We start from the raw sequence: 12,657 nt of genomic DNA, 5'->3' as shown, positions 1-12,657 counted from the left end.
ATCTTTATAGCTAGTGGAAAATTTAAAATATAAATAGTCTGGCACAATTCAAGCAGTACAACACCCATATGCTTATTCTTAGTTGAAACTGAGCTCATGGGCTCTGTCCGTGGGTTAGTTCCAGTGATTCAAATTTAAAATATGAGCTGCAGTAGGTCTAGGGATAGTATTTTCTAAAGGGAAAGAGGACTTTGCCATGTTTCAACACACTAAGCCCTTGATGCTAGTAACCTACGATATCCTCACTCATCTCTATTGATCAGTCTTGATCACATTTACATGTAGGTCGCTAGAGAAGTAACAATTCAAATGTTCAACTTACAGAAAGTTTCAAATCCTCCCCTTGGAAAATCCCAAGCGAAAAATGTCCCCCCCCCCGAAAAATGTCTGTGTGCTTCCCAATAAGAAATACTATCCCTAAACTATGGGCAAATTTCTTAACTTACAGCCCTTTCTAAAGTAGCTGTGGTGAGTTTTGGTATCCCCAGAGGCATGGTTGCCGGATCTTTCAACTATTCTGAACAAAATGGCTGTCTTAGGATTTTTATGAGAAGACTGTGAAAAAAGTGCGGTGTGGTGGGGCTAGTGGTCCTCCAATCTTTGGAGTCCTCTCCCGATGTTCTAGGACTATTTGTTCAACACGTTCACCCCCCCCCCCCCCCCAAAAAAAAAAACCTATCATTTCTTCTAGCAAGTCTTTCTTCTGGAAAATAAAATTCAAAATTCCATATTCTTGCAGGTGGGGTCTTACAATTTCTACGATAGAGTTCTCTGATACGCTGAATCTGATGGTGCGGTTTCATTAAAATTTACTCACTTTTGGGGATTTTTCCTACCTTGCTCGTCAAAATCATGATGAAAAATCATGCAAATATTCTCAGGCTCTCAACTTTTGATGGATAACACTAAATTTAATGAATATCATATTTTTAAAATTGGCAAAAATGCCAATTCTTTGGATTTATCGAATGATATCGAACTTCTACTTTTTAGAGTCTTGGTCACTATTAAGCCGGCTTGCTCCTTATGTACAGTTCCTTACCACGAGCTGTTTGATACGTGTGAAACTGAAAAGTTTCTCACCTTAACGTGAAGATGGAAGACTTCGTCATTAAGGACTAGGCAACGCGAGTTTACTATTTGTGACAGATACTTACCCATGTTTTCTGCTATTTTGGACGAGCAACTGCTCTTTGACTAGCTTTCAAATAAGTCTATGTGAGACTTTTTTGAAACAAAAAAAAATCAAATATTGAGCTGCTGTTAAGAACTTTGTTTTGAAAGGCAATACGTTAAATACTATTTTGAAAGACAAAATACCAAAGATGAGTTTGATGCTGTGTATAGGGATTCTGCACTATCATCAACCACTGTTTAAGTTTGGTAGCTGAATTCAAATGTGTTCACACCAGCCTGGTAAACGATGAACGATGATGAACTGATGATAAAGTCGCTAAGGTATGCCAAACACCGTACGCTTAAAACAAATATGCAGTCAAAATAGTGAACCGCAAAGGGGGAATTAGCTCCAAGATAGTAACATTTTTTTTCGGCCGGGAAATTGTTGGTGACTGGTTTCAGAATATCGATGGAATCAAATGATTATATATATCGGCATAGGAGCATCGTAATCAGAATATGGATTAACACTTTGGAAAACGGAATATTGATTATCTTCAAACAAGAAAAACCATTAAGTGAGCTTGTCATGCGTCATTAATCGACAATTTGTTGGCAGAAATTGTGGGAAAACGACTGTGTTTGAGGAAAAAGAATGTTATTCACCAAGACTTGTGCCATTTCAAAACTAATCAGTTAGCATGGTGAAAAGTCAAGAATTGCGATTTTAACTTCTTAACCCTCCTTACTCACCAGATCTATTCCCCGGCGACTACTTCTTTTTCCTCCAGTCTTAAATTGCCCTTCCGGGACAGAGATTTTTGTCAAATGAGGTCATCATCTTCATAAACTATCTCTTTGCAGAGAAAGATGCCGAGTACTATTTGGACAGGTAAAGAGATGGGCGCAACGCTGGGGGAAGTGTGTACACTTAAATTTATATCTATGTATATAAAAATAAGTTGTCTGTCTGTGTGTCCGTCTGTCAGGTGACGTCATGTTTCTGTGTCGACTGACGTCGTGAAGTTAGTTGTTGTCATTTTTGCTATGACGGTGACGTCATTAACGGTATTTAAGACATTTGTTCACGGAAAAATGTTTAATTGTAAAATGACTGAAGAACCTACAATGGCAACAGCCGAGGAAGCTGCTCAAAGAGTTTATGCCAAAAAAGTTGCTGCTGAAAGAGAAAGTAAGAAAAGAAAGTGTTCCGAGGAATCACAAGAACAGCAAGAAAACAGGCTTGCAGCTGATAGAGAAAGTAAGAAAAGAAAGCGTGCCGGGGAATCACAAGAACGGCAATAAAACAGGCTTGCGGCTAAAGAACGCAAAACCGCGCAGTTAGATGAAAATCCACCTGGACAGCGAGAATCAAAACATATCAAAACTGAAAATGATGCGATGATGATTGGGTTTGGGATTTTGACTTGGATAAGGTCATCAATGCCTACCAGATTTAAGTTAAAAAAACAAAGGTTCGTCGATATGTACTTCATAGTGACGCTGAAAAATAAAGAAGAAAAAGAAAACTGAAAAAAGAAAAAAGGTAAAAACTAAAAAGAAAAAACACTCAAAGAGAAATTACAGACCGGGACACAAATGACGACCGAGGCAGAGGGAATATAAGTGACGACCGGGAACCTCAAAGAGAAATTACAGACTGGGACACCCGGACACAAATCACGACCGGGACAAAGGGAATATAAATGACGACAGGGACACAACTACAACGGGGACACCGGGGGCACAGGCTGGATATATAAATGACGACCGGGACACAGGGATTGTTTGAATAGAAATTACAGACCGGGGCACCGGGACACAAATGACGACCGGGACACAGGGAATATAAATGACGACCGGGACACTCAAAGAGAAATTACAAACTGGGACACCAGGACACAAATGACGACCGGGACACAGGGAATATAAATGACGACCGGGACACAGGGACACATCATTAGAATAATGAGGTATAGATCTGAATACGGATTGTTTTTCCCATTGACAATTATATGTTGCATGTTCAAGAGTCAGTAAACCTGACAATCTATTTATATGCACAGACAATGGGACAGCGAAGAATGTTGTATATTCGCATGTTTTACGTAGTTAAAAACATATATTTATATATATCTCTATTCACAGGTGGGACACAGGGACACAACTACAATGGCGCATAACTAATATGGCGCGTAACGACGTACGCGCGCGGGGGGGCTTGGGGGGGCGCGAAGCGCCCCACCAACTAGGTGTTGGGGTGGCGCGAAGCGCCACCCCAACAGCTAGTTATATATAGAAAAATGAAAGGAAATATTGTGTATATTTGCTAGGTCTGGAACATTTCAGACTACCCTTTTATGCCCCCCTTTCCCAATATGGGTGGCCCTTTAAATTCAAGAAAATCAATGGTGATTGTAGGAATTGAAATAAAATCCATTGTAATCCTTTTAGTTAGATTTAAAAAGAATTTGTATTTTTAATTTTTCACTACGTTTTTGGGCTTCTCTTTTTGACATGATGTGAATCAGGGCTTCATATTACGATTACATTTTAGATAACCAAAGAATCCGTTGGTAGTCCCAGTTTTTAACCCGCATTTTTCATGTTTTTCCTCGTTGTCGTCGTCCATCTATCCTTTGAGTTTTAGTTATAGGAAACGAGCAGTAGCCACTCCTTTCTCTTACCCAAGCCATTGTGATTTTTGTCGTTTGATTATGTTGCGTCTTGGGATTTTAAAGGTCTTTGTACTTCTTTGTTTCTCACATGGCTGGTGTAATTTATCTTTGCGATGTAGGCGTTGTATTGGATCTCTAACATAAGAAAGTTACACTTGTTTCCTTTGTTCTGGGTCCAAGTTTCACACCCTTGCAGAGGAATCGGCATCCTGAGACTGTTAAAGAAAATGGGCTTTCAGCTGATACCAGAGATAGCCACATTTCCAGATTTCTGGTGGTCTCTTGAAGCCGGACCTAACGGGAGCTAGACGACATAGGTGGTATGGGGCTCGCGACTAGTCTGAAAGCTTCTAAAGAGCTTTTGAAGTTCTTATATTTATTATTCGTCATTGATTTTGATTTTTGACAATCTTATTGATAAATTAATTTGTTTCTTTCAGGAATAAGTTACAGAGGTGAAGTAATGACCACGAATTTGGAAATTGACTTAAAGTTAATGATTGTAAACTATATTGGTCATACGGCGCTTACAAAATGTCTTTTATCTGCAATGGTTGAACAAGGAAATGGACATATCGTTGTTATTAGCTCTGTGCAAGGGAAGTTGGGAATTCCTTTTAGGCAAGTATTATATACGTATATAGGTTAAAATAATATTGAGGTTAAGCTGTAAGATAAATTTAATTGAAAGGAGTTGTAAGCGTCACGGATATTATAACTGTTAGCTATTGTGGTGTATTTTTGGTATTCTTGAAAGAGAAGGGAGAAAACTCTCATATAGACATAGAAAATTGGATTGCCAGTAAATCTTAAATCAAGAATTTAAGTCACTGCTGTGTCCTAATGGCACTTTTGGCTCAGGACTCTTTTGGGGCACTTTAGGACTCAGGATTCTTGGATTTCAATAGAGGCCTTCAATTGATCTTCTCTTGAGCGAATCCTGAAGGACGTGACAAAAAGAAATTACTAAGATCGCACATATCAGTTGAAAATTTATGTCTTAACATGTGAATCAACAACGTCTGTTGAAATGCAAGAATTAAAGGCAGTCCTTCTGCTCAGAGCGTAAGCAACAACGAAGATCGCGATGCTTCCATCATTCAGATTTTTACCTTTCAGAGCGTAAGCAACAACGAAGATCGCGATGCTTCCATCATTCTGATTTTCACCTTTCAGACCGCAAGCAACAACTAAGATCGGGATGCTTCTATCATTCAGATTTTCCCCATTCAAAGTATAAGCAACACCGAAGATCGCGATGCTTCCGTCGTTCAGATTATCACCATTCAGAACGTAAGCAACAACGAAGATCGCGATGCTTCCATCATTCTGATTTTCACCTTTCAGAGCATAAGCAACAACTAAGATCGCGATGCTTCCATCATTCAGATTTTCACCATTCAGAGCGTAAGCAATAACGAAGTTCACGATGTGTCCATCATACAGATTTTTATCATTCAGAGCGTAAGGGACTAGATTAAATACAAGACCTAAGAGAATCGTAGCAGTAGTAGCAAGCAATAGGATTATTTTGCAAAATAATAATTAATTTCATAGTTATTTTATTTATTCAGTCGCTTTAGGGTTCTCGTTGATGCAACTCTATTTAGCTTCTGTGGTGCTCAGTCACTAGTACTGACAATTGTATACATAGATATTTGCTCTTTTTATTTCATGGATTTGGATTTTATTTTAGGTTATTTTAGTTTTATCTTTGTTTTCTTAGCGTTGAAGACACCTTGTTTCATACAGGCGAAATATCCGCGTCGCTTCAGTTTTGTATTTCTTTTTTCTACTGCCCGTAGACCCGTTTGTTTACTTCATCGTAAGATTTTTCTCTCTTTGTGCTTCCGAATCATCTCAAGCCTGTTTGATGCCTCGTCAATCTGAATGCTAATCTGGACATCCAATCATAAGTAGTGCAATAGCGCTGCTCATAGGCAGTGCAAGAGCGTTGCCTAAGTAAAGAACGATGTTGGCACATTATGTTATTTTTTTATTTGTTTTTCTTAGACCAGAGCACTGTTTATCGAAGGATTTGTCGTAGAAAATTCAAAAAGGGCTCATTCGATTAGAAATTGACAGGGCTATTACCCTTTTTAATAGTTGAAAGAGATCGGAAGGCAAATAACCCCCCTCTCACGCCCACCGCTTCCCCAAATACTTGTGATCAAAACTTTTAGATAGCCATTCTGTTCCACGTAGTTAAATTCCGGAAATTATGTCTTTTAAGGTGACAACCCCCCCCCCCCCCCCCACAGCCCTCAGGGCAAGGGTTGTAAGTTATGCCCTAGGGGCATATAAGGTTTTTATAGAAAGTGTTGTTGTAGGAACTTCAAAAAGGACTCGACTGGGAAACGAGAGGGCTAGTGCCCTTTTTAAGAGTCAATGTGATCGAAGGGCAGCTACCCCCCCCCCCTTCCCACACACACGCGTCGGATTGTACCGAAGTGCGTCTAATAGAAATTTTGGCATAGCAATTTTAATCAAAATAGTCCAAATATCATATAACGAGGCTTTTGGGGTTTAAACAAATCCTTAGAGCCTGGGGGAAAGGGTTGTAAGTTATGCCCGGGGGCATTTAAAGTTCTCATGGAAGGGGTGGTTGTACAAACTTTAGAGCAGGCTCATTAAGTTGAAAACTAGGAGTTCTGGTTCCCTTCTAAGAGTCAAAAGTGATGGAAAGCAGCTAGTCCCCCCCCCCCGACTGCCCCTCTTCACCAAAGGAATCTAATTAAAATTGTGAGATAGTGATTTTGCTCAAAATAGTCCAAAGAACACATAAACATGCATCTATGGTTGACACAATCCCCATTGCATCGGGGATAGGGTTGTAAGCCATACCCTGGGGGTATATAAAGTTTTTATGGAATGGTTGGTCGTATAAACTTCAAACGGGCCTCATTTGATTTGAAATTGGAAGTTATAGTGCCTAAAGTGATTTTTGGAGTCAAAAGTGATTTTAGAGCAACCAGCCTCCCCCCCCCACGCTCATCATTTCTCCAAAGACATCCAGTCAAAATTTGAAGACAGCAATTTTATTTATTGTGGTTGAAGGGTCCGGAAATTACATCTTTGAAGAAGACACCCCCGCCCCCACAGCTCTCAGGGCAAGGGTTGTAAGTTATGCCCCGGGAAAATATCAAGGTTCTATAGAAAGGGTGGTTGTCTATACTTCGGAGGGGACTCAATGGATTGGTAATCATAAATTTTAGTGTCTTTTTTATGGCACTTGGTATTAACCATGTGACATGTAGCATTCGCAAATTCTGTCGGTCTGTCGGTCCTGGTTTTGCTACTTTAGGCATTTCCAGATAAGATAGGACGATGAAATTTGGCAGGCGTATCAGGGACCGGACCAGATTAAATTAGAAATAGTCGTTTTCCTGATTTGACCATCTGGGGGGGGGGGGGGTTAGTGGGGGGGGGGGCGTTAATTCGGAAAAAATAGAAATATTGAAGTATTTTTAACTTACGAACGGAAGATCAGATCTTAATGAAATTTGATGTTTCGAAGAATATCGTGTCTCAGAGCTGTTATTTTAAATCCCGACCGGATCTGGTGATATTAGGGGGGGAGTTGGGAGGAGAAACCTAAAATCTTGGAAAACGCTTAGAGTGGAGGGATCGGGATGAACTTGGTGGGAAAAATAACAAGTCCTAGATACATGATTGACATAACCGGAACGGATCCGGATAAGCTAGGACGATGAAATTTGGCAGGCGTATCAGGGACCAGGCCAGATCAAATTGTAAACAGTCGTTTCCCTGATTTGACCATCTGGGGGGAGAGTGGGGAAAATTTGGGTTAATTCTGAAAAATTAGAAAAAATCAGGTATTTTTAACTTACAAAGGAGTGATCGGATCTTCTTGAAGCTTCATATTTAGAAGAACCTCGTAACTCAGATCTCTTATTTTAAATTTTAACCGGATCTAGCGTAATTGGGGGGGGGGCAGTTGGGGGGAACCGGAAATCTTAGAAAATGCTTAAAGCGGTGAGGTCAGGATGAAACTGGATGGGAAGAATAAAAACCTGTGAATAAAGATACGTGACTGACATAACCGGACCGGATCTGCTCTCTTTGGGGTAGTGGGGGGGGGGGGGGGGGTTAATTGCGAAAAACTAAAAAAATTAGGTATTTTTAACTTACGAACGGGTGATCGGATCTCAATTAAATTTGATATTTAGAAGGATATCGTGTCTCAGGTCTCTCATTTTAAATCCCGACCCGATCTGGTGGGGAGGGAGTTGGGAGGGGAAACCTAAAACTTGGAAAACACTTAGAGTGGAGGGATCGGGATAAAACCTGGTAGGAAAAATAAGCACAAGTCCTAGATACATGATTGACTTAACCGGAACGGATCTGCTCTCTTTGGGGTAGTTGGGGGGTGGGGGTTACTTCTGAAAAATTAGAAAAAATGAGGTATTTGTAACTTACGAACGGATGATCGGATCTCAACGAAATTTGATATTTAGAAGGATATCGTGTCTCAGAGCTCTTATTTTAAATCCTGACCGGATCTGGTGACATTGGGGGGGGGGGAGTTGGGAGGGGAACGTAAAACTTGGAAAACACTTAGAGTGGAGGGATCGGGATAAAACTTGGTAGTAAAAATAAGCAGAAGTCCTATATACATTTTTGACATAACCGGGACGCATCCGCTGCCTTTGGGGTAGTTGGGGGGGGGGGGGTTAATCCTGAAAAATTAGAAAAATGAGGTGTTTTAACGTACGAACGGGTGATCGGATCTCAATGAAATTTGATATTTAGAAGGATATCATGTCTCAAAGCTCTTATTTTAAGTCTCGACCGGATCTGGTGACATTGGGGGGGGTGTTTGGGGTGGGGGAACCTAAAATGATGGAAAACGCTTAGATTGGAGGGATCGGGATGAAACTTGGTGGGAAAAATAAGCAGAAGTCTTAGATACGTTATTTATATAATTGGAACGGATCCGCTTTATTGGGGGGGGGATTAATTCTGTAAAATTTGAAAAAATGACGTATTTTCAACTTACGAAGGAGTGAACTGATCTTAATGAAATTTCATATTCAGAAGGACCTCGTAACTCAGATCTCTTATTTTAAATCTCAACCAGATCCAGCCTAATTGGGGGGGGGGCAGCTGGGGGGTACCGGAAATCTTTGAAAATACTTAAAGCGGTGAGATTAGGATGAAACTGGATGGGAAGAATAAAAACCTGTCTAAGATACGTGACTGACATAACCAGATCTGCTCTCTTTGGTGAAGTTGGGGGGGGGGGGAATTTTGAAAATTGAGGTATTTGTAACTTACGAAAGGGTGACCAGATCTTAATGAAAGTTGATATATAGAAGAATCTTGCATTTTAAAGCTCTAATTTTAAATTCCGACCAGATCCTGTGACATTGGGGGATTGGAGGGGGAAATCGGAATTCTTGGAAAACGTGAAAATTGGGGTATTTTTATCTTACGAATAGGTGATCGGATCTTAATGAAATTTGACATTTAGAAGCAATTCATGTCTCAGAGCTCTTATTTCAAATTCCGACCAGATCTTTTGATACTGGGGGGAGTTGGAGGGGAAATCTTGGAAAACACTTGGACACTCTGGATTTCTTGGAAAACGTGAAAATTGGGGTATTTTTGTCTTGCGAATAGGTGATCGGCTTTTAATGAAACTTGATATATATAAAAGATCTTATGTCTCAGATGCTCCATTTTTGACTTGACTTGGATCCGAGGACATAGGGGGTTGGAGGAGGGAAACAGAAATCTTGGAAAACGCTTAGAGTGGAGATATCGGGATGAAACTTGATGGGAAGAATAAGTACAAGTTCTAGATACATGATTGACATAATTGGAACGGTTCTGTTCTCTTTGGAGGAGCTGGGGGCTGGGAAAAATTAGAAAAATCGAGGTATTTTTAACTTAAGAACAGGTGACCGGATCTTAATAAAATTTGATATTCAGAAGGAATTCATGTCTCAGAGCTCTTATTTGAAATCCCGACCAGATCTGTTGACATTGGGGGGAGTTGGAGGGGGAAATCTTGGAAAACGCTTGGAGTGGAGGAATCGGGATGAAGCTTGGTGGATAGAATAAGCAAATGTCCTTGATACGTGATCGACGTAACCGTACTGGATTCGCTCTCTTTGGGGGAGTTAGGGGGAGGGGTTCAGTGATTTGGCGAGTTTGGTGCTTCTGGACGTGCTAGGACGATGAAAATTGGTAGGCTGGTCAGGGAGCTGCACAAATTGACTTGATAAAGTCGTTTTCCCAAATTCGACCATCTGGGGGACTAAAGGGAGAGGAAAAATTAGAAAAAATGAGGTATTTATAACTTACGAGTGATAGATCGGATCTTAATGAATTTTGATATTTAGAAGGGCATCGTGACTCAGAGCTCTTATTTTAAATCCTGACCGGCATTAAGCGTCTTATTTTCCTTTTAAATCAATCTATTGATTCATAGAATTTTGTTAGAGCTCACACCAGATGATCTCTTGGCTCTTAGCTCTTCATGCCTTGTCACAAGTGCCATATGAACTCTTAGCTCTTGTTAAGAGTAAGTGACCAGAGGACAGCTACCCACCCCAGCCCCCCTTACATGTCGTGTTTTCCCGAAATACATCCAATAGAAATTTACAGTCATTGAGACAGTCATTTTATTTAAAATAGTCCAAAGATCATATAACAAGGATTTTGGGATTGAAAAAACCACCAGAGCCTGTGGGTGAGGTTAAGCCGCGGGGCATTTAAGGTTTCTATGGAAGGAATGGCTATTTAACTTTAGAAGAGGCTCATTCAGTTGAAAATCGGAAGTTCTAGTTCCCTTTTAAGCGTCAAAGCGATAGAGGGTTTTTAGACCTCCCCTCCCCGGTAAGCCCTCTTCACCAAACGCATCTGATTGAAATTATGAGTTAGCAATTTTGTTCAAGAACTTATAATAATGCCTCTTGGTTTGACACAACCCACCAGCGCTTTGGAGATAGGGTTGTAAGTTATGCCATGAGGGTATATAAGGTTTTTATGAAATAGGTGATCGTATAAACTTCAGATGGGGCTCAATTGATTTAAAATTGAAAGTTATAGTGCCCATTTTAAGAGTAAAAGTAATGTGAGAGTAACCAGCCTCCCCTCCACGCTCATCTTTTCGCTTAACACCTCCAATCAAAATATGGACATAACAATTTTGTTCATTGTAGTTGAAGGATCCAGAAAGTATGTCTGTGAGGAAGACACCCCCCCCCCCTTACAGCTCTCAGGGCAAGGGTTATAAGTTATGAGCTGGGGGCATATATGTTTCTTGTAGAAAGGGTTGTCGTATATGCTTTGGAGAGGACTCATTGGATTAGTAATCAGAAGTTCTTGTGCCGTTTTTAAGAATTAAAGTTATTTGAGACCCCCCCCCCCACAAACACCATAAATTCCCAAAGAAGCATCCAAACAAAGTTTTGAGGCGTCAATATTTTCCAGCATTGTTGAAAAGTTCAATAATTATGCATTTGGGGATGTCAATCCCCCCTTCCCGCTTTCCCCAAGGCCTCAGGGTAAGGGCTGCAAGCTATGCAATTGGTTCATTGTTAACATATAGTATATGTTTTTGAAAAAAGGCATTCATGTTTGACTCCTATTTTCTCAAAATACGAATGATATTAAGATGAGTCTTTCAGGGAATGTTGAGGGGAGTGTTGAACTAAATGATAATATGTTATGTGTATATGGGTTGTCAAAAGGGTGTGACTCAGGAAGGACTGAATATACTAATTCGGAATTCTCAGGAAATGATAAGGGAGATTATCAATTGACCTAAAAGGCAAGATTTGCACGCTACTACTGCTACCACAAGTGCTATTACTACTATCACTACTATCACTAAAACTATTAATTCTGTAGCGATTACTTTAAGGCATATGATTTTGAAAAAAAATCGGAGGAAACATTGAGGGGAAAGTTTAACTATATCAAAACATACTTTGTGCATACAGGTTGCTGATACGGTCGTATCAGCAATATTTTAGAACGGCTTATCATATCAAGAGTACACTTCAGGGGCATCATGAGTGGGATGTTCAGTTGACCAAAAGACAAAATGTACCTGCTACTACTGCTATTAATACTGCTGCGACTGCCGTTACTACTAATAATTATGGTTGAGATATTATAAGAGGTGGCTAGGGATAAGTAAGTATACAAATAGTTTAGTAGTCAGAGGTGACTGAGGTTTGTTTTCTGTAAGAAATCGTAGGCTAATTAACATGATTCAGCTATAGGCTGCATGCCAACATGACTTAACATGATTAGACTATTAATACTGCTACTACTGCCGTCACTACTAATAATTATAATTAGGATATTATAAGAGGTGGCTAGGGAGAAGTAAGTATACAAATAGCTTAGTAGTCAGAGGTGACTGGGGTTTGTTTTCTTTAATAAATCTTAGGCTAATTAACATGATTAAGCTATAGGTTGGATGCTAACATGACTAACATGATTAGGCTATTAATACTGCTGCTACTTCCGTCACTATTAATAATTATAATTAGGATATTATTAGAGGTGGCTAGAGATAAGTAAGTATACAAATAGTTTAGTAGTCAGCAGTGACTGAGGTTTGTTTTATTTAAGAAAACGTAGGCTAATTAACATGATTAGGGTTTGAGAAAACATTTTAGTGATGCCTAGGGTACGGATGATGAAGGCGGCTTATTTAGGAATATTGAAGGGCAGCTCAGGTAGGGGGGTGTCTTACCAAAGAAAGAGTGTATTAGATCAGATTAGATTAAGTCACATGTGAAGGGGTGTCAGATTAGTTAGAATGACATCTAGTGAGGTGTTTTCCCTAGTTGTTGGTATTTTAAGTATTTGCCTAACT

General features: G+C 39.9%; 1 protein-coding gene across 3 annotated transcripts in view; it reads left to right on the top strand.

The window, feature by feature from the left end:
* The window catches only part of LOC136025932 (dehydrogenase/reductase SDR family protein 7-like), a 60,601-nt gene that overhangs the window by 32,509 nt on the left and 15,435 nt on the right, over window positions 1–12,657 (top strand). For all 3 annotated transcript variants that reach the window (XM_065702016.1, XM_065702017.1, XM_065702015.1), the window contains exon 4: window positions 4,238–4,418. In XM_065702016.1, the coding sequence (XP_065558088.1) occupies window positions 4,238–4,418 (181 nt within the window). The remainder of the gene's footprint in view (window positions 1–4,237; window positions 4,419–12,657) is intronic.

Source organism: Artemia franciscana, chromosome 4 (genome assembly GCF_032884065.1).
Source record: "Artemia franciscana chromosome 4, ASM3288406v1, whole genome shotgun sequence".
Lineage (NCBI taxonomy): Eukaryota > Metazoa > Arthropoda > Branchiopoda > Anostraca > Artemiidae > Artemia > Artemia franciscana.
The sequence above is the reverse complement of the archived record's forward strand: the minus strand, read 5'-3'. Positions and strand labels throughout refer to the sequence as shown.